The sequence below is a fragment of the Eretmochelys imbricata genome, chromosome 3 (assembly GCF_965152235.1).
Source record: "Eretmochelys imbricata isolate rEreImb1 chromosome 3, rEreImb1.hap1, whole genome shotgun sequence".
Taxonomy (NCBI): domain Eukaryota; kingdom Metazoa; phylum Chordata; order Testudines; family Cheloniidae; genus Eretmochelys; species Eretmochelys imbricata.
In genome coordinates this window covers 199,645,305-199,673,111 of record NC_135574.1, presented here as the reverse complement: position 1 = coordinate 199,673,111, position 27,807 = coordinate 199,645,305, and the positions used below count along the sequence as shown (strand labels likewise).

Sequence of the window (27,807 nt, the reverse complement as noted above, 5' to 3'; positions counted from 1 at the left end):
TGGCTTGCAAATGAAACACTTCAGAAATATTCTATATCCTCAGTTATTGTGGATTTTTTAGTAACAAACATCAACAACAGCCAACTGCCTTTCTTGCTTAAGGGCTCAGTTCTGCACCTTTCAAGTCAATGATAGTGGTTTTTCCGTTGAATGGAATGGGAGCAGGATCAAGTCCTAAATACTCACACCCCATTTCAATCCATTATAAGAGACAAACAAACAGACCCTTTGAAATGAGTCTCATCACTTGTGTACCATTTGTTGTGTGAAGCAGGTGTCAATGGAACCTTTTCCTGTCTGCAACAGTTAAATGGCAGCATCCTGTAGTTCAATGCAATGACTTAACCAGTCGTAGCATTTTACAGATGTAACCCCCTGTGGATCTGTTAAAAGTGCTGCTTGAACTCAGGCACCGATAGTCAAAAGAGGGTTAATTCTCTCCCCCTCTCTCTCCTCAAACCCTTTCCATTTCAGGCTTTTTCTTGTTTAACAAAGATCCCTTTCATTTCTCCATATACAGTAAGAAAGAAAATCTTCCTAAACAAGGGTCTGATCGTGCCCGCATGGAAGTGAATTTATTTGTAAATCATCTAAAAGAATTTCCTTTTATAACGGGCCCAACCACAAACTTTCTTTTTCTTGGGCCAGTAATCCTTTCCACCGCCTGCATGGTGGATTTAATTCCCACAAAATTGCCTGACAGCTTTTAACTCTTCCTAAAGAGGTGAAACCAGTGAGAGGCTGCATCAGGTTGGTCAATATGAAAAGGGGACTCCTCCTTCATTTTAAGATAATTACTTTATAAATAGGAAAATGCATCAGAAATGTATGACATTTACTCTTCAGCTGAATACCAAATAACTGCAGAGGCTGACCTGTGGTTACAGCAATGTGCAATACACTTACATGTATATTTGACCATTTAGAGCCAAATTTTCCACTCCTTACTCAGTGTTTACTCATTCCTTACTCAGGCAATATCCCCATTGACTCCAATAAGAACTTGACCCAAGTCATAACCTTGGTATTTGATCCTTATTGCAGCAGAATGGTCAGGATGTTAGTAATGAAAAGAAAAAAGGGTTACCAATTGTTAGTCAACTTCATAATCTCACCAGGCAGGACACCGGATTCAGATAGCACTTTTCCCATTACATTTTATTTATAGCTTGCAGTTTTTGTCATAACACAATCGGTGGGGGCACCATAGATAGGACATCTGCTTTGAATTAAAGAGGTGTTTACACCTGCACCAATTTCCCCAACCATATTAATGAAGGCTTTGGTCATGACTCTATATAGATAAGGTTGAATTTACATTTCCATTCCAAGCCCTACTCTCAGTACCTCTCTAACTGTTGATCAGAGTAACCAGTTCGTTTTCTAGCTTGGATGCTTGGAGAAACCATTTTTCTGAGAATTTGGAAAGTGTTGAATTAAAAGGTCCAGATACTGAAGCGTGGTCTACACTACAAAGTTTTGCTGGCATAGCTATGTCGGCTGGGAGTGTGGAAAAATCACACTCCCTGCTGACATAGCTAGGCCGGCAAACCCGCACTGTAGATGCAACCGTGCTGACAGAAGAGTGCCCTCTGGGGAGGCCGTGTAGCTCTGCGGGCAGAAGAACTCCTTCTGTTGGCTTATGCTGTGTCTCTACAGGGGCCTGTGCTGGCATAAGCTCTTCCAGCCCAGGCTCGGTTACTCTTCCTGCGTGGCTTTATTCAGCTCAACACCCGTTTGAAGACAGATTTCTAGCACTGTTCGCTGCTATTATTATTTACCGTTATTTGTATTGTAGTAGTGCCTAGGGACACCAACCCTAAACTAGGACCCTGTGATGCTGGGCATTGAACAAATACCTCAGAAAGAGACGGTTCATATCCCAAGAAGCTGACAAGACAAATAAGGATTTTTTCCTAATTGTATTACTAATAATTTGTATTAATATTTACAGATGCTAAGAACTGTTCTTCAGGGAAAGAACAATGGGCTGTCTTTCTATTAACAGAAACACTGTGTCAAATCTGCATTCTCTTGTACAATTTCATGCCCAGGCAAGGCCATTGATTTATCTGGAGGCATAAAAATGTTGTAAGAGAATTCCAAATTGGATCTTCTGTCTCCAGTCCAACCAAAGCGAAATGAAAATCTGGGTGATATATAACAAATAAATATGAAGACAATGGAAATATATGCCAGTTTAAATAGTTTGTCCCTTAACCTTCACAAATAATTCTCTGCCTATTCCTATTGGATGTTTCACTATTGCACACCAAGCTACTGTGTAACCAATGTGCCCTCATTGAACATAATTCTACACTATATAAGAAAGAATTTCTTTATATCGTAGATTTTCATCTGCATCTTAACAGACGTGTGTTTTATAACCCTTTCACTAAATCTAAGTGGTGTTCAAACACTTCTAGATGAAATATAGGAATTGCCAGATGGCATCTGACTCAAAGACCACCTAGTCCAGTATCCAGTCTCTGACAATGGCCAGTACCAGATACTTCAGAGAAAAGCATAAGATCCCTGCAGTAGGCAGATCTGAGATAATCTGCCTCCTTGCCCTACACACACACATTTGGTTATCTTTAATTAAACCTGTCCACAATTGTCCATAATCCACAGAGCTATATAGGAGCTATGTATTATAAGAAGACAGTGTGACCTAGTGGAAAGAGCACTGGACTGGGACTCAGGAGACCACAGTCTTTCCCACTAGTCCTGGGCAAATCACTTCACTGATCTGTGCCTCAGTTTTCCCATCTGTAAAATAGGGATAATGATACTGACTTCCTTTGTAAAGTACTTTGACATATACTGATTAACAGTGCTCTATAAGAGCTAGGTATCACTAAAATTGCAAACGCACTATATTCCTCCACATGGTGGAGTTTATAATATGAAATACCTCTTTTCAAAAATTAATAGAAGACACAAAAATTACCAGAAACCTTTTGTGAAATAGTAACCTATTTACAAAAAATACTTTAAAGGCTTCAGTCTAACTTGAGCTGCATATATCCCAGACTTGGTCTACACTGCAAGTCAGGTTAACATAGGTACATTGCTCAGGTTGTGTAGATGCAGCTATGTCACTGGAAGGATGCTTCCGTCAAGATAGCTAACTTTGGCCTGGTCTACACTACAGAGTTAGGTTGACATAGGCAGTTTACACACCTAACTCTAAGCATCTACACTAAAATGGATGTAGTAACTCGTCGGTGTAACTCACCCACTACGCCGACTTAATAACTCCACCTCTGCAAGATGCATAGCGCTTAGGTCAATGCACTTAAGTAGACGCAGTGTCACTGTAGACACTGCATTACTTACATCGACTTTAGAGGCCGCCAGGAGATCTCCCACAATGCCCCACCATGACTGCTCCGGTCACCATTTTGAATTCTGCTGCCCGGCAGCTAGGTACACAGGTATGCGCCCCTCCCCTCTAAATCCCTGCAAATTTTTGAAATCCCATCCCCGTTTGCTTGGCATGGAGAGCTCACCTGTCAACTGCCCAGCTGACTATATGCCAGCTATACGCTGAAGACACACTCCTGCCTGGAGTTCACAGGCGGTGGTGGATCTCCTGGGTCTGTGGGGAGAAAAGGCTCTGCAGACACAACTCCGCTCCAACCACTGAAACTATCTCTGATTTCTATGAGCAGATCGTTTTGGGCACGGGGGACAAGAAGGGCTACACAGCAGTGCCGTGTGAAAGTCAAGGAGCTGCAGCAGGCATCCAGAAGGTAAGGGAAGCCAACAGTCGCTCTGGTGTGGAGTGCAGACATGCTGCTTTTACAAAGAGCCGCATGCCATCCTCAGCGGACACCCCTCCACCCCCCCAAAAGCCCCAGGGATATTTTGGAGGTGTCAAAGTCACAGGCCCCTGGTGTGAACAGCAAGGAGGAGGTGCTGGACGAGGAAAAGAAGGAGCAGTATGGGGGACAAGCGACCAGGGTATCCAGTGGTACAGTGAGCCAGGACCTGTTTTCCAGAGCAGTCAAGCCAGTCCAGCACGGGGTAAGCCTGATGCAGAAGGAACCTCTGGGAAGTAAGCAGTTTGCTTTGATTTTGTGGGAACACCTCTGTTCATTTACTCTTTTTTAATCATGCTAGTAGGGGTAATGAAATAGCCAATAGAGGTGGAGTTACTACCTGCTTCTCATTCCCCCGTACAGTTAGGTACATACTGTATGTACATGAAGGTGTTGTATGTACATGAGGGCGGCCAGCACATCCCTCAGCCCATGCTGCTTCCCACAGCCCCCATTGGCCTGGAACTGCGAACTGCAGCCAGTGGGAGCCACGATCGGCCGAACCTGTGGACGCAGCAGGTAAACAACCCGGCCTGGCCCGCCAGGGGGCTTACCCTGGCGGGCCGCATGCCAACAGTTGCCGATCCCTCCCCTAAACTGTAGCGCTATAACTGCCCAGGGAAGACCCAGCTAGCACATACCAAAGCCTGCCTAGTTCACATTAACATAGTCCTGTTCCACAGTCCTGTTCCTGCTAGCAAGATCTGCATGGAGCAGATACAGTGCATTACTTAATGCATGCTGCAGTTCACACATACACACACCCAGTAATCTGTATTGCAAGGCTGCATACACAATCCCACATTACCTCCCCGATGCCCCAGCTGTCCCATGGCAAATTCTACAATGCAGTTTCACATTGTCAATACAAAATCTGTAGTATATTGAAACTGAAAATGTGGGAGTGTATAAGCAGAGTTTAGTATAAAAAAATAAATAACACAGGGGATACTGTACCGGATTGTGCTCTTGATTTCCAGACTATAGACTGTATACACAAAAATTCCAGTGAATTTTCAGTATGTCTCATCAGATACTGCGCAGAAACCAGGGACCTTGCCACCATATTTAGGCCCAACTTGTGGCTGCATATATAGGGCCCTAGATATAAGAAAAGCAGGAAAATGGATGCCACAAGTTGACGAATTATTTGAAAAAGAGTCTGATTGTTATTCAAGAAAACCATGCATCATAACAAGAGTTTTGTTGCCTTCGGGGGAAGATTATTTTGTAAAGAAGAACTTTGGTTGTGCATTTACAGCTTGCAGCTGAGAGGTTCCAGTTAGCAGTTAATCAGCCATTCTGTCTCCTGTCCGTGGTTTGGGGGCAGAAGAGGTGGGAAAACAAACAGGCACTAAATTCCAAAGGCAGGTATTCTGTGATAAGAGGTGATGATGAGATGATGAGCTGAAAAGCAAAAAGGGCTGTGGGGAAATAGTAGAACAGGCAGGGAAAACTTTAGCCATCTATCTCAACCCAGTCTTGCTCAATCCTTACCAGAGCAGAGGTCACCACCATCCATAGCCCAGGAGAATCCAGATGTATGCTTTTCATTCACCAATAATCTACAAAGAGATTTAGGGTGAAATCCTGTCCCCACTGAAGTCAATGGGAGCTTTGTCAAAAATGTCAGTGGAGCCAGGATTTCACCGCAGAGAGTTTTAAAGCAGCCTTGAGCTCAAAGACAAACAACAGTGTCTTGGGAGCAGGAGAGGAATACAGGTGAGTTGAGAGAGTGGGGCCTAGAGAACCTATGTTCATTTGAGGATCTACTAGTCTGGAGGGAAATTCAGACTGGAACAGCCAGCCATGAGAAACTGCATCAAGCAATGGAAGCCTAGAAACCAGAGTAGAGGTTTAAACTGGAAGATAAGGCACCAACATCAACTAAACACTGGTCCAGCCAGGGGAAAGCAAGAATGCCTGGGGAGCTGATTTGGTAAAGTGGTGGTATTCACAGTAATAGAAAGAAAGAAAGAAAGAAAGAAAGAAAGAAAGAAAGAAAGAAAGAAAGAAAGAAAGAAAGAAAGAAAGAAAGAAAGAAAGAAAGAAAGAAAGAAAAAGAAAGTCGCACACACAATTACATTACATTTCATTTAATATTAACTTTTCACCACCTTCCACAGTTCCTATCAGCCCTCTTGTCAGGCAATCACACTGGCTGGCTGTTCTGAGAATAAGGCTTAAATTATTCTAGGTTCTAGTACCGTAGACTCTGCATACACTTATCAACAGAGCTTCAAGACCATCACAACATGCAGTTAAGCAGCCTATATGCCAATCCAAAACAAGGCTCTTTTATATTAACAGATACCAGTGGTCTTACCATAAATTTTTCACTTAGAAAATACTTGTTACACATTGGACTACCAAAGTGATTCTCATGAATGCTGTATAAAAGAACTGTAGCTGCAACATATTTATAAAGAGAAAAGATTAAGATACATTTTTGAAACTTCTATATGTCTTAGATTGTGAGCTCTTTTTGATCTGTGTGTACATAGCACCTAACACAATGGGGTCCTGGCCCATGGTAGGCACTACTGGAATACAAATAATAAATAAATAAATAAGTTGCCACTTAATCCATGCAGGATGCATAAAAACATTTAACACAGATAACTCAGATTAAAATTCAGTTAGAAAAATTAACTGCACCTTATGAATGTTATTGCAACAGTATTATTATACATTGGCGGGCATGGATCAGCGTTCACATCGCACTCCCCATCAGAACCTGGCCTGGGCTGGGGAAGTTAATGATCCAACTAGCAGACCAAATTTGGTGATGAATCCTGGTCACGTGCCACCTGAGGCATGTTGCACATATGCTAAGAAGAAGATTAGACATTTATTTTAAAAGAAGCATAAAAGAGAAGACCGCAGTGTACTTTGATTACAACAGGCTGGCGTGTGTGTGTCACACTTGCTACTGTAAAATAACTGGTATTGTTTTACTATATTGTCAAAATGACATTGTTGAATGAGCAACCAAAGATTATATGATAGCAGTGTCCCAGGATGGTATCCCGTTGCTCACTAAAAATGGTCACCTTATATCCAAGAGGTGTGATGGCAAAAAGAAACATGGTGCTTGCCCATGTAAAGCGGTTTCATTTTCACCTGTGCTCTCTATGTCCCCATGAGAAACTCTGTTATTTTTGTACTGACATACACAACACACTGTAACATCAGAATCACTTATCAGGCCTTCAGCAGCACTCCCTTTGCCAAATTCCACTTTTCAGAGTGGTTGAAATTTTCTTGTGGAAGAACATAAACAACTAGAGTAATGTCAACAATAGTCCTGCTGTATATTATCCCATCCAGGATTTATTGTTTTAACAAACCTGCCCTTTGGTAGCAATTTGCAATTGTTGGTGCTGCTATGCTGTCCCAACTTAAAGCTTCCCTGGGCTAGGACCGCAAATGGAACAATGCCAATTTACACCAGATGAGAATCTGGCCCAGAAAGAACCAAATTCTGATCACAGTTACGCTGTAAATCCAGAGTATCTCCATGCAAGGACTCTAGCAGCTTAGGGTCTTTACTTGTGTAAAAAGAAAAGGAGGACTTGTGGCATCTTAGAGACTAACCAATTTATTTGAGCATAAGCTTTCGTGAGCTGCAGACTAACACGGCTGCTACTCTGAAACCTAAAGAAGAAGGGAACAAAGTCATTTTGGTGGCCATTATAGCGTCCATGCCCTGAAGTGAAGAGGCTTTGCATGCCTCTTCTCGTGGTGATAGGACACAGCTTGGAGAAGAGAACTAGATCAAGAGAAGAAATGTATCTGAAAGGAGTTTCTTGGATTGCAAATTCTTAGGGGGAGGATCTATGTCTTCATATGTGTCTGTGTAGTACCTAGCATAATGGCAGACTAATACTGATGCTCTGTAATAGAAATGTTAATGAATTTTGATACTAAAAGGATTTTGTGTTTCCCAGAAGGTTCCCAGCCAGGCAAAGAATAGGCATGTACTAGGTGTTTGCCGTGGAGGTCCCTCCCACAGGAAAATTGGGGATAACAGATGCAGTTTCCTATTTTGTGAAAATGACAGTGTGATTTCATATGCACTGATTTCCATCTCAAATTTGCTCAGTTTGAAAGTGAAAAGATGTTTTCTTTTTCAAACTGCCAGCCTGGCAAACTGCTCTTGAGACTGAGCATCAAGTTGGGCTCCTGCATGTCATATATTGTCACCAGCAGTAGAGGGTCTAAAGGCCAAATCAGCCATCCTCAAATGCAACCTCCCAGTCTCCAGATCATGCCTTCAGCAACCTCATTCAGTGAGGTTAACTGAGGGCATAATCTGAAGACAGTGGGGTTGTTCTGTGTGCTTGTCTCTTTTCAGTTTTCCCTATGATTGACTTTCCCCATTCCCCTTCTTTCACCCTCTTCTTCCATCCTTTCCCACACACCCCTTTCTAGGCCTCTGTTCTCCCCTTTTCCTAGCCTAAATTCATTTCCCAACTCACTATAGATTTCCAGGAGAGCAGAGGGGAAAGGAGCCATTTGACTGCTCTAGGAGCTGTCTGTGCTTGTTTTCATCCCTGGAGGGGAGGCTGAAGCCTTCAAGGTGAGCAGAGCAGCGGTCTTCAGTCCCCTCTTCCCTCAGAGCCTGGGCAGGGAGAGGAAAGAGGGAGGACTCCTTACTTTCAGGGAGATAGCAAAGGGACACATCACCAACTAGAACAGACTGATAGGAGTCTCTTGACTTGGGAAACCCAAGTTGCTTCTACTTTACCTACTGGACAGAAGTGGGAGGCAGTGTGTCCGGGGGACAGAGCACTGGACTGGGACTCAGGTGACTGTCACTGGTTTGCTGAGTGATTTTGGGTAAGTCCCTTCACCTCTCCGTGCCTTAGCTTTTACAGATAAGGCTAACAATGCTGATTTTCTTTGTAAAGCGCTTTGAGGACTACTGATGAAAAGCACTACATAAAAGCTAGGTATTGTTATTATTAATGCTGGGAGCCCCCGAAACTCCCCAGGCTAGACAGCAGCTCCTCCTGCAGTCCTCAACTGGAAATCCCCTTTCATGGTGAGTCCTCGCTTCACTGCCCAGTGAGGAAATGACAGGTGGTGGAGCAAGTCTGCCTCATACCAGAGGAAGAGCTCTCCCTTTGCTTTTAACAAAGGTCCTTTACTTTAACCCCACGCTATGACCCTCAGTCCACTGGATGTACCAGTGAAGTCACGTTTGCTACTTAAAAATGTTTACGATTCGTATACATGAACCACGCAACAGACACAGAGCAGAATTGCTCTTTTTATACTGCATTTTGCTGTGTAATCATTTTTCCATATCTCTGCAGTCATCCACGCAGAGTTGTTGGCACCATGGGGGTACAAGTGATGTTTCTAGATTTTTAAAACAATGTGGATCCTTGCTTTTTCCAGTCACAAGAGAATCCAGTTCCTTGCTGCCATCCACTTAACTGTCAACGGTATTGTTGCTCGGACCTTTGCACAACAGCTTGATGCGTAGAAGTTAATGTCCCATCAGGAAATCACACACTAGTACGGACCCAGCTCATCTGGATTAAAGATGCCTTTCTGTTTGTTCATACTCTTTCATAAGATCAGGGAGGATTTACATTACCCAGAGCACAGCAGCAAACCCACGTTTGTTTTTGTCATTATCCTGTCCTCGGACTGTTTTGTGTTATGATCCTTCCATCTCTCTAGTCACTGATTTGTAACATTCATATCTAAAAACACACCCCTCACATGCCAAGTTTCCAGCTTCCCCCAACAACAGGGATCCACTGACAGGAACTTGAGGGTGGCAGGCCTTGGTAAACCAGTGGAGCAAGTTTCTTTGACATTTTGCACCTTTCCAGCATGGCAATTTTCGTGGTCCAGGTTGTAATTATTCTGCCACTTTTCAAGAATCTTCTCTTTGTTTTGTTTAAATTATTGAACCCTGGCTTTAGTTTATACCAGTAGCTTCAACAGTTACCATCTATGTTTTTTATTATATAACTTTAAATCAACTCCACTTCTCAGCTTAGCATTTTGCAAATCAGAAGGCCACTGAACTGATCTTTCCCTTGTTACCACCACACTTTTACATTTCACTGATGCTCTCCAACCCACGCATGCACTTGCCCAGAGACAGAATACAGGTGGAGGCAGCAAATGAGCCTATTAGGTTTGTAGTTAGCCTAATTGTGCAGGAGCGAGGGCACTTACGTAGAGTGGGAACACATGTAGTCTGAGCAAAAACTGGGAAGGGGTGATTAGTATTCATGTGGGCACTTCAAAAAGCACAAAGAACAGGAGGACTTGTGGCACCTTAGAGACTAACCCATTTATCTGAGCATAAGCTTTCGTGAGCTGCAGCTCACTTCATCGGATGAATGAATGCAGCCAATGAAGTGAGCTCTGGCTCTGGGTTAGTCTCTAAGGTGCCACAAGTACTCCTTTTCTTTTTGCGAATACAGACTAACACGGCTGTTACTCTGAAACCTGTCAAAAAGCACAGTCCACTCTGCTTATCTGGGGCTTACAGCATCTGACACCAAGGCAAATATTTTGAAAAAATGTTAGAATCAAATGGTTTCTTGGACAAGTCCTTTTCAGAAAGGGGCCTGATTCTGTTTGCTTACACTGATTTTATACCTTGTAACATCACTGACTTCCAGAATCATACCAGTGTTACTGAGACAAGAATTTGGCTAAAAATGTTTAATTTAAAACATGACGGGTTATACCTCCTGGGTTCTTTTTTTTAAATGTCCAAGATATGTGTTTATGTATGTAAATGTGTCATGAATACATATGAACACAAGAAAGCATGTTAAAGTGATGTTATATGTGATTTCTCACGTGGTCTCCAAATCAAGGCAAATCAGAGAGAGACTATATTCATTCTGATCAGGGCACAGATGTGCAGATCACATGTGCTGCAGTACTGAGACACAATGAGACATACTAATGGATAAAAATCCTTAAATCTGAATTTCCTAAGGTTTGTGGCTTTTAGTCACATCCTCATTGTTACCTTAATACAGTTATTTCAGGTCTAGTGTTATTTTATAATGATTCTAATGAGAAAAAAATTCTCAGTGGAAGGATATGAGACACTCTTCTGATTCATTCTTTAATCTGTTCACTTACACAGATGTATAAAAGCCACCACATGTCCCAGCAGTTCCTCTCATTCCAGTTTTTCATAGGTACACGTCCTTTGGACTGGCTGAGAAGGACTTGGTGCATGACTGATAGGGAGAGTGGATTCAGAGTAGTGTAAAGCAGTCTAATGGTCTAAAAAAACCAGTCCATTCACTTCAATGGAGTCACCCAATTTACACTTGTGTAAGCAAGAGGAGATCAGGTCCCTACCATGAGTCTGCAGATTATTTGCAAGGGACCAAATGTTGCTTGCTTTTCTTACCTGAACCATTACGCTGAGGTTAATGGGACAAATCACATAAGGCAAAAAGGATTCAGCCTTTAGCCCATAAAGAGCCTTCTGATAAAATCAATCAGACTGTAAACCAGTTTTGGGGCAGGGAACTTCTCCTTGCTTGGTAAAGCACCATTTTTCATACCAATAATGCAGTGTCCATTGGTAAAGAAATTCAGTCTCTTGGCCATTGTAAGCATTATTTTTTATTTTGTCACCAATGCTTAGAAATATCAGTCGCTGATATGGCCCACACCTGAACAATATTCTTACACAGGCTTTTTGAACTGCAGGGGGACAATGTCAGAGTCCCACACTTCCATTTTGTTTGTTAACTTTATAACTTCAAAACAAACAACTCACATACTGGGCCAGATCTTCACCTTGTATAAATCAGCCTGACTCCATAGGAGTCAAAGCAGCTGCCTTGATTTACACCAACTGAGGACACGGCCCTTAATATTTTGAAAAATGAAAATTAATTTTAACACATTTCCCACCCAGGGGAGTATTTTTCCAGGCTAATTATAAATTCCCGAGAGCAAAGCAGGGAGCGAGGAATAGAATAGAATCATAGAATATCAGGGTTGGAAGGGACCTCAGGAGGTCATCTAGTCCAACCCCCTGCTCAAAGCAGGACCAATCCCCAACTAAATCATCCCAGCCAGGGCTTTGTCAAGCCTGACCTTAAAAACAATATAAAGGGTTTACATTCTCTGTTGCCCTCCACTTTGCATAGTTATTTGCACCAGTCCAAAGTGGGTATACAATGCCTCCATTCTGTTTTGGTGGCATCTTATGCCCACTTTGCTCTGGTATAAATGCCTACACAAGGTGCAGGGAAGAGAGAGAACTGTGCCCACTGGCTCTTTTCCTAGAGCAGAGAAGTAAGAGTGCTGGCTGCAGATGAGGAAAGGCAAGGCAAGGCTGCACAGGGAATCAATGTGAAGCAGCCAGCAGGGCCACAGGCAATGGGGAAACGAGATCGGGCTGCAAGAGGAGGCTTAAAAGGGGGAAGGTGGGAGGGGGAAAGGGGACAGCGGAGGGAGAGAGAGCGCAGTATAAAAGCATCACACACAGCGCTCACTCCTCTCCAAAGAGAAAGAGGGGGAGAGAAAGCTGGACTGGAAGAAGAGGAGGGCCAGCCGCTTGCGAACACACCTACACACACGGTGGCAGGAGAGAGTAAGAGGAGCTGGCCTAGGGTCATTGCAGGAGAAAGACAGAGAGAGATGGAGCCAGGTATCCAGAGCGCAAGCAGAGCAGATCGCTAAAGCTCGGCAGCCCAGTCCCCCTGCTGCTGCTGCTGCGGCACCGGGAGTTTAGCTCCGAGGAGGAGGAGACAGGCACCAATCTACCCCGGATTAACCCAGCGGGGGAGAAGTCGGCAACGGGATGAAAGGGCAGCAGGAGCCCGCAGCAGCATGAGGGCAAAGGGAAGTTGCCGCCGCCCTGCCGAGGAGATGAGTGTCCCCGAGGCTGGAGCCCGCAGCACCGGCAGGAAGAGGCGGAGGAGAAGCGGGGCTCCGGCACCCCCAGCTCAGAGCTAAACTCAGCCCCCGGGGCCACCGCTGGGCGCGGAGGGAAGTCACCCCTCTCCGGGGCAGGAAGGGAGCCATTCGCCCTGGGAACAGGCGCTGACAGCCAGCCAGAGAGCCCGGGGCTAGCCCAGCCAGAGGCCGGGCGGATAAAGCTGTGCCTACGGGCAGCGTGCAAGGGGGTCGGTCGGGCACTGCCTGGGAAGGCGGCGCAGCCCGTGCAGTGAGAGGGGGGCTAGGGGCGCCCGTGCAGTGAGAGGGGAAGAGCGAGAGGGCGCCTAGCCCGTGCAGTGAGAGGGGAAGAGCGAGAGGGCGCCTAGCCCGTGCAGTGAGAGGGGGGCTGGGGTAGCCTAACCCGTGCAGTGAGAGGGGGGCTAGGGGCGCCTAGCCCGTGCAGTGTGAGGGGGGGGCTGGGGTAGCCCGTGCAGTGAGAGGGGGGCTAGGGGCGCCAAGCCCGTGCAGTGAGAGGGGGGCTAGGGGGGCTGGGGTAGCCTAACCCGTGCAGTGAGAGGGGGGCTAGGGGCGCCCGTGCAGTGAGAGGGGGGCTAGGGGCGCCCGTGCAGTGGGGGAAGGGGCTAGGGCAGTAGAGTGGGACTAGGGGCGCCTAACCCGTGCAGTGTGAGGGGGGAGCTAGGGGCGCCTAACCCGGGCAGGGAGAGGGGGGCAGGCGGACTAGGGCAGCCCGTGCAGTGAAGTGGGACTAGGGGCGCCTAGCCCGTGCAGTGCAGCGTGAGGGGCACGGGGGGGGCGCCCAGCCCGTGCAGGGAAGTGGAGCTAGGGAGAACCAAGCCCCGCATCGTGGTGGGGGAGGCCGGCGCAGCAGGCGGAAGCCGGCGCCCTCCCCTCCGCGGAGCCCGCAGCAATAGCCCGCGGCGTCCCAGCGCTGGCCCCAGCGGCCCCCGCCATGTGAGGGAGCCCGGCGGCCGCTCCCCGTTCGCCTCCCCCTGGATGCGGAGCGCGGCCCGGGCCCCCGCCGGCTGCGGGCTGCCCCGCGCGCCTGGCTCCCCAGCCCCCCGCCCCGGAGACCCCCTGGCGAGCCCATGCGGACTCCGGAGCGCGGGGCTGCCAGCCGAGCCCCCGCCGCCGGCCGCAGCAGGCCCGGGCCCCGCGACCTGCTGCTCCGCCACCCCGGCTCGGCCGGACAGCGGGGCCACCGCACCGGCCGGGGCTGCTCCGGCTCTGGCTCCGGCTCCTCCTCCCTCCCGGCTGCTGCCGCCGCTCCTGCGGGGCCCTAAAGCCGCCCGCTTCAAGAGGATGGTGCGGCTGGCGGCGGAGCTGCTGCTGTTACTGGGGCTGCTGCTGCTCACCTTGCACATCACCGTGCTGCGGGCCCAGCCCGACCCCGCGCCGGCCAACAGCACCCAGGGCCAGCCGCAGGTGAGTCCCGCCCGCGGGGCGTTTCCTTCACTGCTTCCAGCCCTGGCGTGTGGCTCCGGCCCCGGGCTGCTTGATGTGTTTGGGGGGCGGGGCACCTCGACAAAAATACAGGCGTGGGTGGGCCTCCCCATTGCCTGAGACCCTCCTGGATCCGGATTCCCCGCAAAGAGGCAGCCCCCGACCAGTGCCCGTGGGTGGCACGAACCTGAGGCTGGCTGCTGCACGATGCCCCCAGGTCCATGGTACAGGGGCAGGGGATGGGACCCGGCATGACCCACGCCCCCTTAAAAGAAAGACGCGTGGGCTGGAGACAGCCCCGCTATTGTTGTTCAGGTGCAGTGATGCCCCTAGGAATGGGGCGGTAGAGGGAAGCTTGAATTCCCTCCGTCCATGTTACCCCCACGCCCAGTCAGTGCTGCTGCCCTCAGGTGCTTGTCCCCTCTCCATCCTTAAAACGTAGACGCATTGGTTGAATTCGTGCAAAGTGGCAACCAGAGCCTCGTATTTGTGCTGAAAAGGTGCGAATTCAAGCAAGCTCGGGGGCCTGCACTAAACGAAATGATTTGTAGGGGGTGGCATGAAGCCACCAGGGCCCACCTGGGCTGAAATCTCTGCAACCCCGTGCACCCGTTTTCCCCACCCTATGGGTTCCCCTCCTTCCCACCCGTCACTCTCCTGCTTGTCACAGCCATTCTCTCCCGACTTGCGACTTGTCGAGCGCTATTCCCGGACACGCTTTTATCAAACTAGCTTTAGAAACTGCTAGCTGCATTTGTATTGTCTTGGGATGGGGGGCGGGAGTGGGGTGGGGAGACGTGGCTAGAAGTAGCTCCCACTTTGATTTCTCATATGATTTGGTAAAGTTGCAAGTATTTCAAAAACGTCTGGAGAGAGCTGCTGTGTTTTTGCTGACTTATTAATGAAATTTTCATATAAATGATGAAAGCAGACTTCTCCATGTGCCGAAGCTCAAACGTGAGGTGTGGAGAAGACCCCAGTGAAAACCACCAAAAATAATTGAATTTCACCCTTCAGTGTAAATAACTCTCTCTCTCTCTAACCCAAGCTTCATGATTCTTTGCTGCTGACGGAAATAATTTTCATTTCAACAATAAAAGGACAAAATATGTGTGTAACACTAGTAACTTGGGACCCAAATGACTGATGTCCCTTGAAATGATCTCAGTGAATTTTAGAGCACTGTTTCTTGTGCTTTCCTGTTCTTCCGATGGCTCCTCTTCTTAACAGTGTTACTGTTGCCAGTTATTTACAATGGCTTGAGACCAGTAGTGGAAGATGTAAGATCAAATTGCATACATCTTAAACCTCTAGTAAAGTGGGTTTTTATACTGATTGATTTTTTTTCTTCTGTCTAAATGCAGGTATAGAAAAAATGAAATATCTTGTATATCGTGCAGAGAACTGAGAGAAAATATATAATAATAATAAATTTAAGTATAACTATATTAAAACCACTTCTTTCTTATTCCTAGTTAATAGAGGACAGGGCTTCCTGTTCAGCACTCCTTATTCCCCTTGGGTCCTTATTCTGCAATGCTCAGTGTGAAATCACTAACTTCAGTGGTTTCAGAGTAGCAGCCGTGTTAGTCTGTATTCGCAAAAAGAAAAGGAGGACTTGTGGCACCTTAGAGACTAACCAATTTATTTGAGCATAAGCTTTCGTGAGCTACAGCTCACTTCATCGGATGCATACCGTGGAAACTGCAGCAGACTTTATATATACACAGAGAATATGAAACAATACCTCCTCCCACCCCACTGTCCTGCTGGTAATAGCTTATCTAAAGTAACCATCAGGTTAGGCCATTTCCAGCACAAATCCAGTTTGTGGGGGGGCGGGGGGTAGAGGGTGAGAAAACCTGGATTTGTGCTGGAAATGGCCTAACCTAATGATTACTTTAGATAAGCTATTACCAGCAGGACAGTGGGGTGGGAGGAGGTATTGTTTCATACTCTCTGTGTATATATAAAGTCTGCTGCAGTTTCCACGGTATGCATCCGATGAAGTGAGCTGTAGCTCACGAAAGCTCATGCTCAAATAAATTGGTTAGTCTCTAAGGTGCCACAAGTACTGCTTTTCTTCTTACTGTGGAAACTGCAGAAGACATTATATACACAGAGACCATGAAACAATCCCTCCTCCCACCCCATTCTCCTGCTGGTAATAGCTTATCTAAAGTGATCACTCTCCTTACAATGTGTATGATAATCAGGTTGGGCCATTTCCAGCACAAATCCAGGTTTTCTCACCCTCTGCCCCCCCCCACACACACACACACAAACTCACTCTCCTGCTGGTAATAGCCCATCCAAAGTGACCACTCTCTTTACAATGTGTATGATAATCAAGGTGGGCCATTTCCAGCACAAATCCAGGTTTTCTCACACACCCCCCCCCTTTTTTCAAAAACTACACACACAAACTCACTCTCCTGCTGGTAATAGCTTATCCAAAGTGACCACTCTCCCTACAATGTGTATGAAAATCAAGATGGGCCATTTCCAGCACAAATCCAGGCTTTCTCACCCGCCCCCCCCCCCCCAAAACACACACACACAGTGGGTCTCTGCATATGTAGCAGTCCACCCATGCATTTACATTGCAGGATCAGGCTGTTACTCAGACCATTTCCTGCTGAACTAAGTGGAAGTCAGAATTGAGCAAAGTGCCTTGAATAAGGTCCATGGTTGTATTCTGTCTTGTAAACTAAAATTTTATCACTAGACTGACATTCCAGTTTTTTAATATCTTTAAGATTTCTAGTAATAATATTTTGTAAATGATGCTTCTTTCCGCAGGGGTTCATGAAGTGCCTTAAAATTATATTTTGTGGAAAAGTAAATTTGGAGAGGTTTTTTTATGAGGTGTTTGCTATCATTAGAATTACCCTGTATTTGCCTTTCCTGACAGGCTAATGAGGAAAACATCTGGGCAAATGGAAATGGTAGGTGATACCATTTCTCAAAGGAGTTTTTTTAAAAGTACTACATAGGGATAAGGGTGAAAGAAAGGAAAAGTCATCCTCTTCAGACAATTGTAGTAAACTAGTATCTATTTAGTTGGCCAGCTGCCGTTAAAAACTATTGACAGTTGACTTCCAAGAAGTCTCTATATCCTGTTTTATAAAATTATCTATTATAAAAGAAGTCTGTGCCTTTAAGCACATGATGGGTTTAGCAGTTCAATATTTTTCATAATGTTTTCCCATTTGTAGCATAAAACGTTTTATGTACTTCCCCACTGAATTGATTTTGCAGTTATGTATTTGGGAGAGCATCTCTGTAACAGACATTAAGGGCAGAGAGTATATCAGACCATGGTGAACATTTGAACAGATGGAAATTTATCAGTCTGTTGCTTTCATAACTTGCAGGGATTCATCCTCTAGCCAAAAAATATTGTAACCTGCTCTAAAAAAATTGCATTTCAGAATGTTACCGGGCAGATGTTTTCATACACAGTATTTTTATTTTTGAAAAGTTTGCTCTGGTAACAATTATTTTGTGCTGTTAAAGCACAAGATGTATGCTGCTCCCTCACTGAATTCCTCTGTGAAAAGTGCATGTAAAGAAAGTAAAGAGAACCATAACAAATAAATCGGTTGTTACAAACAAAAGGTAGTAAATCAAGTTGCTGTTAGTTTATAATTTTTTTTTTCAACTGGTTGATAAAATCCATATGTGATGTAACAGCGGTCAGCTTGATATATGCATAGTTGTTTAGCTTGCTCGACATATACAGTTATCCAGGTTATTCTACTGTGATCCTATATAGTCAGGGGTTACGGAAAGGTGTTCTGAAATCATTCGGGGCTTATTCTTTCTTCTCTTATTGATTTTTTTTGCTACTCTGTCTTTGCTGCTCTGCTAGTGCTGTGAAGAGAAAATAAAAGCTATTTAAGTAGTGGAGCTATATGATTAGATAAATTCTACCTTTGATAAAATCTGTTGTACGCACAAACAACTTGCCAAGAAAGAACTTTCTGTGCCACAACCATTTTGAAATGTAACTGAGTAGGAAAATTTGCATCAAAACCTGCAGGTATACCAAAATTTTTAACACTTTAAACTCTGACCTGAATCTTTGGTATCACTAAGAGGGCAAATTAAAATGCTATTTTCTACTTCATTTATGACTAATATCTAATATAGACTGACACTTTGGGACGTCAATAGAATGATTTGAATGAGTCAAGTGAGCATAAATTTGGCTCTACATAAGAACAAAAGAACGGCCATACGGGGTCAGACCAAAGGTCCATCCAGCCCAGTAGCCTGTCTACTGACAGTGGCCAATGCCAGGTGCCCAGCGGGAGTGAACCTAACAGGTAATAATCAAGTGATCTGTCTCCTGCCATCCATCTCCACTCTCTGACAAACAGAGGCTAGGGACACCATTCCTACCCATCCTGGCTAATAGCTATTAATGGACTTAACCTCCATGAATTTATCCTGTTATCTTTTAAACCCTGTTATAGTCCTAGCCTTCACAACCTCCTCAGGCAAGGAGTTCCACAGGTTGACTGTGTGCTGTGTGAAGAAGAACTTCCTTTTATTTGTTTTAAACCTGCTACCCATTAATTTCAGTTGGTGGCCCCTAGTTCTTATGTTATGGGAACAAGTAAATAACTTTTCCTTATTCACTTTCTCCACACCACTCATGATTTTATATACCTCTATCATATTCCCCCTTGGTCTCCTCTTTTCCAAGCTGAAAAGTCCTAGCCTCTTTAATCTCTCCTCATATGGGACCCGTTCCAAATCCCTAATCATTTTAGCTGCCCTTTTCTGAACCTTTTCTAATGCCTGCTTCTCAGCCCACCCCGGCTTCCCGCAGAAACAGCTGAATCGTGGGAAGTGGGAGGGGCGGGAGGTGGAGAAGCAGAGCTGGGCGGCTCATTCAGGGGAGGAGGCGGAGCGGAAGTGAGGTGAGCTGGGGCCGGGCTCGGGGTGGGGAGCTGCCGGTGGGGGCTCTGCACTCACCAAATTTTCCCTGTGGGTGCTCCAGCCTAAGGCACCACTTTTGATGTGATCAGTGTGGGGAGCGGCCACTCCCCCTGCTCCCCGCAGCTATGCTATCCCGTCCCTAGGAGCCAGAGGGACCTGCCGGATGCTTCCTGGGAGCCGCCCCAGGTAAGCACCGCCAGGACTCCCCACCTCACCCCTCGGCAGGTCCCTCTGGCTCTTAGGGGCGGGCCGGGGTGGGCACCCACTACGGTGGTCCACGAGACCCTCCTGCCCGGTTCTGGGGGCAGTCAGGGGACAGGGGAGGGGGGGTTGATGGGGCAGGGGTCCCGGGGGGGGCGCATCAAGGAACACGGAGGTTTGGATGGGGCAGGAGTCCCAGGGGGCGGGGGCAGGCCACGACCCCCTCATGGGGTGAGGAGGGAACTGGTTGTTAAGATTTTGGCAGCTCATCACTGCACATCTGTATGCAATATTCAAGATGTGGGCATACCATAGATTTATATAAGGACAATAAGATAGTCTCTGTCTTATTCTCTGTCCCTTTTTTAATGATTCCTAACATCCCTTTTGCTTTTTTTGACCGCCACTGCACACAGTGTGGACGTCTTCAGAGACTATCCACGATGACTCCAAGATCTTTCTCCTGATTAGTTGTAGCTAAATTAGCGCCCATCATGTTGTATGTATAGTTGGGGTTATTTTTCCAATGTGCATTACTTTACATTTATCCACATTAAATTTCATTTGCCATTTTGTTGCCCAATCACTTAGTTTTGTGAGATCTTTTTGAAGTTCTTCACAGTCTGCTTTGGTCTTAACTATCTCGAGCAGTTTAGTATCATCTGCAAACTTTGCCACCTCACTGTTTACCCCTTTCTCCAAATCATTTATGAATAAGTTGAATAGGATTGGTCCTAGGACTGACCCTTGGGGAACACCACTAGTTACCCCCCTCCATTTACCATTTATTCCTACCCTTTGTTCCCTGTCTTTTAACCAGTTCTCAGTCCATGAAAGGATCTTCCCTGTTATCCCATGACAACTTAATTTACAGAAGAGCCTTTGGTGAGGGACCTTGTCAAAGGCTTTCTGGAAATCTAAGTACACTATGTCCACTGGATCCCCTTGTCCACATGTTTGTTGACCCCCTCAAAGAACTCTAGCAGATTAGTAAGACATGATCTCCCTTTACAGAAACCATGTTGACTTTTGCGCAACAATTTATGTTCTTCTATGTGTCTGACAATTTTATTCTTTACTTTATTTCAACTAATTTGCCCGGTACGGACGTTAGACTTACTGGTCTGTAATTGCTAGGATCGCCTCTAGAGCCCTTCTTAAATATTGGCATTACATTAGCTATCTTCCAGTCATCGGGTACAGTAGCTGATTTAAAGGATAGGTTACAAACCATAGTTAATAGTTCCGCAATTTCACATTTGAGTTCTTTCAGAACTCTTGGGGGAATGCCATCTGGTCCCGGTGACTTGTTACTGTTAAGTTTCTCAATTAATTCCAAAACCTCCTCTACTGGCACTTCAATCTGTGACAATTCCTCAGATTTGTCACCTACAAAAGACGGCTCAGATTTGGGAATCTTCCTAACATCCTCAGCCGTGGAGACTGAAGCAAAGAATTCATTTAGTTTCTCCGCGATGACTTTATCGTCAAGTGCTCCTTTTGTATCTCGATCGTCCAGGGGCCCCACTGATTGTTTAGCAGGCTTCCTGCTTCTGATGTACTTAAAAAACATTTTGTTATTACCTTTTTGAGTTTTTGGCTAGCTGTTCTTCAAACTCCTTTTTGGCTTTTTTATTACATTTTTACATTTAAATTGGCAGTGTTTTATGCTCCTTTCTACTTACCTCACTAGGATTTGACTTCCACGTTTTAAAAGATGCATTTTTATCTCTCACTGCTTCTTTTACATGGTTGTTAAGCCAAGGGGGCTCTTTTTTAGTTCTTTTACTGAGTTTTTAAATTTGAGGTATACATTTAAGTTGAGCCTCTATTATGGTGTCTTTGAAAAGCGCCCATGCAGCTTGCAGGGATTTCACTCTAGTCACTATACCTTTTAATTTCTATTTAACTAACCTCCTCATTTTTGCATAGTTCCCTTTTCTGAAATTAAATGCCACAGTGTTGGGCTGCTGAGGTGTTCTTCCCACCACAGGAATGTTAAATGTTAATATATTATGATCACTATTTCCAAGCAGTCCTGTTGTAGTTACCTCTTGGACCAGATTCTGCGCTCCACTCAGGACTAGATTGAGAGTTGCCTCTCCCCTTGTGGGTTCCTATGCCAGCTGCTCCAAGAAGCAGTCATGTAAAATATTGAGAAATTCTGTCTCTGCATTTCGTCCTGAGGGTGACATATACCCAGTCAATATGGGGATAATTGAAATCCCCCACTATTATTGAGTTTTTTATTTTGATAGCCTCTTTAATCTCCCTTAGCATTTCATCATCCCGATCACTGTCCTGGTTAGGTGGTCAACAATAGATCCCTACTGTTATATTCTTATTAGAGCATGGAATTACTATCCATAGAGATTCTATGGAGCATGTGGATTCATTTAAGATTTTTATTTCATTTGATTCTACATTTTCTTTCACATAGTGCCACTCCCTCCCTCCCCCCTGCACAACCTGTTCTGTCCTTCCGATATATTTTGTACCCTGGAATGATTGTGTCCCATTGATTGTCCTCACTCCACCAGGTTTCTGTGATGCCTATTATGTCAATATCCCCCTTTAACACGAGGCACTCTCGTTCACCCATCTTATTATTTAGACTTCTAGCATTTGTGTACAAGCACTTTAAAAACTTGTCACAGTTTATTTGTCTGCCCTTTTCTGATGTGTCAGATTCTTTATGTGAATGTTTCTTGTCTGATCTGGCCCATACTTTATCCTTTTCCCATCCTTGCTGTATAGGCTCCCCCTATCCCAAAAGTTTCCCCAGTTCCTAATAAATCTAATCCCCTCCTCTCTACATCATTGTCTCATCCACCCATTGAGACTCTGCAGCTCTGCCTGCCTACCTGGCCCTGCACGTGGAACTGGAAGCATTTCTGAGAATGCCACCATAGAGGTCCTGGATTTCAGTCTCTTTCCTAGCAGCCTAAATTTGGCCTCCAGGACGTCTCTCCTACCTTTCCCTATGTCATTGGTACCTACATGTACCACGACCACTGGCTCCTCCCCAGCACTACACATAAGTCTATCGAGATGCCTCGAGAGATCCGCAACCTTCGCACCAGGCAGGCAAGTCACCATACGGTTCTCCCAGTCATCACAAACCCAGCTATCTATGTTTCTAATGATCGAATCTCCCATTACTAACACCTCTCTTTTCCTAATGACTGGAGTTCCCTCCCCCGGAGAGGCAACCTCAGTGCTAGAGGATACCCCAAGGTCATCTGGAAGGAGGGTCCTAACTATGGGAAGGTTTCCCTCTGTTCCTGTTGACTGCTCTCCTTCTCTGGGCCCTATATATGTGAATGAGAATTCAGGACTAAACAGAAATGATTTAGTACATTCTTAAGTGCCTTTCCTGCATAAGGATGCCTTCTGAATCAGGCCCTATAAACTTCAAGTGTGGCTACAGATCTACAGACTATAAATAAAGGTATTTTATATTTATATGTAAAGGCCTCTAATTCAGTCTCTTTGGGAGGATCTATTCCTTCCCTTACCACTTGCTCTTCCAAATAACGGAAGAGATTCCAGCATTTTAGAAGTGAGGTTTTATATCTGACTTCTTTTTGCCCTCCAATTAAGTTAACTTTCATCATTAATTAGGTTGGTAGATGAAAGAATTTCAGATAAAACTCCCACCCTAAAATTAAACAATTTGCTTCTATCTCCATTCGTATTTTTGCTCTTGCTATTCTCCCTACATGTGTGTCCATTTCCCAGCCATCTGGTACATGTTATGCATCTGTTGCTGACGATAATGCTCTGGTAGCAGCAGCACGGGGGAGAAAACACTGATTCAACCCTAGTCATATTCACTTTGCTGCTCCTGCTAGGGATATGCTATGTGTAGGAGCAGAGGTGTTATCACTGCTGCAAAGAGAGACCATGGGCCTGACTCACCCTTGTATTACTGAAGTTTTATGCCAGTTGGTTTATATTAACTGGTGATTCAAGCCCTCTGGTGTACAGGGGATGCACTCTTATGGCTTTATATTGTGCTTTCACTAACACCTAAGTGATTCTTTGCTACAAATAGCTGATGAGTAGCTTTTGGAATTTTTCAAGCAAAGATAGTTTCATAATACCAGAGGCCGAGACCACGGCTCCCGGCTCCCTCCCCCCGATGCCCTGAGGTGCCCCCCCTGCAGCAGCTCCCTGCCCCCTTCAGCGCGGGGAGCCGTGCGGCAGCTCTCCCGTGCCCCCCCTCCCCTCGGCCCGGGGAGCCGTGCAGCAGCTCCCCACCCCAGCTCACCTCTGTTCTGCCTCCTGCCCTGAGCACGCCACTGCCATTCCACTTCTCCCGCTTCCCAGGCTTGCGGCACCAATCAGCTGTTTGGCACTGCAAGCCTGGGAGGGAGAGAAGCAGAGCGGGGTGGCGTGCTCAGGGGAGGAGGCGGAGCAGAGATGAGCTGGGGCGGGGAGCGGTTCCCCTGCGTGCCCCCACCCCTGGTTACTTGCTGCAGGCGGCCCTCCCTGCGCCCCCCTGCCCCAGCTCACCTCCACTCCACTGCCTCCCTGGAGCGCACTTTTGGCCACCCCCAACCACTTGGCACCCTAGATGGCTGCCTAGTTTGCCTAGTGGCTGCACCGGCCCTGCATAAGGGGTAGGCAGGAGAGGAGAAAGAGTTCTTAAAATGTTGGTGTGTTCTCTGCCATCTGTGGTAGGAAGTGTTTCAGCACTCTATAATGTGTATGTAAGCCTGCAGCTTTTTTGTTTTCACTACTCTTTAGAAATATTTAATCAAAATGCAACAAGATATCTATTCAGACACACACACACACACAAAATTCTTCAGTTGTTCTATCAATCTGAACAGGATTGCTGTATATTTTTGGGGACTTTCAGGCTGAGGTTTTCAAAGATGGCTGGGGATTTGGACCCTAATTCCTGTTAATTTTAAGGAGGATTGGCCATCCAAATCACATAGGCATCTTTGAAAATCTTAATGTTAAGACTTTTCCATTGATGGCTTCCAGACAGCCCTTGGCCTGTTAAATCAAATGAGTGATAAGCAAGCACTCATCATAAGTGATTTTAAGGCACTAAATCATGACCTGCTTGATCAACAGTTTTAACACAACACAAATTACTTTTACAAGGCAGTTGGTTTATGAATGAAAGTAGATGATACTTTGAAGACTGAAATCGCTTAATGATGATATGTGACTTCATTTTAGTGGATACATTGTTCACCCTAAAGGATATGGATTTGACTTGTGCTGTTTGACAGTGACAGGCAAAGTGCTATCTGCTTACCGAGGGCTTTTTCTATTCCAAATAGGTTCTTATACCACTCTAATCACTGTAGTATCTGAGTGCCTTCCAGTAGTGCCTGAAGCACATGACTGATTTCTGTCGTGTGGTTCATGCTGTCATCCTCATAAAAACGTAAGAATGGCCATACTGGGTCAGACCAAAGGTCCATCCAGCCCAGTATCCTGTCTGCCAACAGCGGCCAATGCCAGGTGCCCCAGAGGGACTGAACCTAACAGGAAATGTGATCAAGTGATCTGTCTCCTGCCATCCATCTCTACCCTCTGACAAACAGAGGCTAGGGACACCATTCCTACCCATCCTGGCTAGTAGCCATTAATGGACTTAACCTCCATGAATTTATCAAGTTCTCTTTTAAACCCTGTTATAGTCCTAGCCTTCACAACCTCCTCAGGCAAGGAGTTCCACAGGTTGACTGTGCACTGTGTGGAGAAGAACTTCCTTTCATTTGTTTTAAACCTGCTGTCCATTAATTTCATTTGGTGGCCCCTAGTTCTTATATTATGGGAACAAGTAAATAACTTTTCCTTATTCACTTTCTCCACACCACTCATGATTTTATATACCTCTATCATTTTCCCCCCTTAGTCTCCTCTTTTCCTCACACCCCACTTGCAAGTCTCTCTCTGAGGAAAGTTTTTGTTTTGATGAGGATTTTTAGTTTTTGTTTAAGGGTACATGCTGCTCGGTGTGTGTTAGAGAAGGAAGGTTGAAGGAATGTACCCTATACTTGGAGGAGGTGATGAGGTTTTTGAGGGTCCTTAGTTTCTCTGGGAGTTTGATGCACGGATTCGGACTGGCCCTTGGATTGTGCCTCCTGCACAGATAAGCTTTACCCATCCGGTAGAATGTTCCATTGTGCTGGAAAAGTGGAGGACTTGACCCTGGTCTTCATCCCAGAGCTTTAGGTGATCTGTTAGATATGCCACCTTGAAGGTAAATACCGAGATGTTGAACTTGAATTGATACTCCGGGGACAGGTTTGACATGCTTGCCGTAGCTTGTGTTGCTGAGGAGATCTGCTACAAAGCTCTGTATTAGCTGGAGTTTCTTAACGGCTGATGTCTTCATGCCCAGGTATATCCCAATATTTTATTCCAGGTAAGGAAAGTGAATATAATCAAGGCTAGAGTCAGTGTCTGCCAGAATAGGACAATTTCCTAGTCAACCCAAGATGACAGGAAGTGTTAATTGTGAATGCTGCTTTGTAGAGAGTTTAGCATTAGCTAGCATCAGCGCTCCAGAACTATAGGCAGAATTGACTAACTCTTTATCATCAGCCAAAGGAGGCTGCACCATGCAAGTTTTTTCCAAGTGTTTTCCTTTGCCCAACAATATAACCTTTATCTTGCTCACATTCCACTTCAGTCAGTTGTTCTTTGTCCATGAGCTGATCTCCTCCAACCACTTGGCCATCTTGATGGTATTTGCATGGTAATATATGTAGCGAAAGATTAAGTAGAGCTGCATTGTCTGCACAGTGCTGGCATTTCAGTCAATATCATCTTGCCAGTTGATTCAGTGGCGGCATGTAGATGTTGGAATATAACCAGAGAAAGAACTGATTCCTGTGGGACTCCACAAGCCTGGGCTAAATCTTGCCATCTGTACTCATGTTAGTGAGCACTTATTCTCCGGAGCTAATGGGACTACTGGAAAGTACCTATCTGCACCAGTAAGGGTTCCACAGCCTAGCCCAAAGAATTTTGTGAGCCATCTGAACTCTGAAAGATTGCTGTACAACTATACTTAAACTTTACTTTTAAAGTATTAATGCCAGAACCTTGGACTTCCTTGGGAATTGAGGCACCCTCAACACCATGTAGGGTCAGACCATTGCTTTTTCTTGTTCATTTATTGCACTTAACACACTAAGTAAGAATATTGAAGATTGATCACATAGGGCCTATGATTAACTAGAAATGTGGAGTGTTTTCTATACAAAGAAAAAGAAGTCCCTTGGAAAGTTTAGCTCACTTGATGAAGCATACCTCCGTCATGCAAAGAGTAATAATGACTTGTCAATTCTTTCTTTAAGCAAAGTAATTTAGCTTTTTTAGCTTATAAAAGTGGTAAGCAAGTTTAATATTCCTGGTGGTTTTCCAGAATAGTTTTGCCAGCACAATTCATTTCTAAGTTTAAGAAATCCTGTAGTTCTGTTCTTGGGACAACTTTGAACAGAGAAACAGCTGGCAATGGAGTAAACAAAGGCTTGTCTTTATACAGAAACTGTACCAGTTTAATTAAATTAATTTTTAAAAATTGATTTAAGTTAAACCAGTGCAAACCCTTGTGTAGATGCTCTAATAGGTTTAGACCTGGCTTATATGGATTTAAGCTGCATGTGTAAGTTACAGGCATGCTTGGTGCAAGATGACTCCATAGAAAACAGATTTAAATACCAAAAGTGAAATCCTGGCTCTACTGAATTTTAAATGAAAAGTTTTGTCATTGATTTCAGTGGGGCAGGAGTTCATCCAGCTCTGCTGTAACTAAATCATTTAAAAACCACACCGTTAGTTAAACCAGTGCAACTTTGTGTATAGACCAAATCAGCTGGCTGTGTGATTATGCCATTGCATCAAATACCAGCTTACTTCAAGCTAACCCAGAGGCTGCCCATGAAGTGTCTCACTTGTGTGCTGATTTAAAAAAAAAAAAAAAAAAAAGGCAAAGAAACATGGGCTTTGAAGAAACCATCACATTCACTTTCATCAAAGCTGTGACATCAGCAAGAATTTTAGAAAGAGGTTCTAGAGCTAGAAAGCTAATATTAAAATATTTTGCTCTTCGAAAGGCATTTCCCATTTGAAGATCTCAGACCTTTTTAAAAAAAAGATTAACTAAGCCTCATCTGATCCATATACTTATCTCCTAGAGATATATTCATCTACCAGTGGAAAGTATCTATAGCAAGGGTGGGCAAACTTTGGCCCGAGGGCCACATCTGGGTGGGGAAATTGCATGCAGTGCCATGAACGTAGGGCTGGGGCAGGGGGTTGAGGTGCGGGAGGGAATGCAGGGTATGGGAGGGGGTGCAGTGTGCAGGAAGTGGCTCAGGGCAAGGAGTTGGGGCAAAGGAAGGGTGTGGGGTGTACGAGGGGGGTTAAAAGGGGGTTGGGGGCAGGAGGGGGTGCATAATTCAGGAGGGGACTCAGGGCAGTGGTGCAGAGTGTGGGAGGG

At 45.3% G+C, this 27,807-nt stretch overlaps 1 protein-coding gene across 1 annotated transcript in view; it reads left to right on the top strand.

Annotated features, from left to right (window-relative positions):
- The first annotated feature begins 13,730 nt into the window (after positions 1-13,730).
- ISM1 (isthmin 1) overlaps positions 13,731-27,807 on the top strand; it is a 66,829-nt gene continuing 52,752 nt past the window's right edge. The window contains exon 1 of the mRNA XM_077812045.1: positions 13,731-14,159. Within this exon, the coding sequence (XP_077668171.1) occupies positions 13,731-14,159 (429 nt within the window). The remainder of the gene's footprint in view (positions 14,160-27,807) is intronic.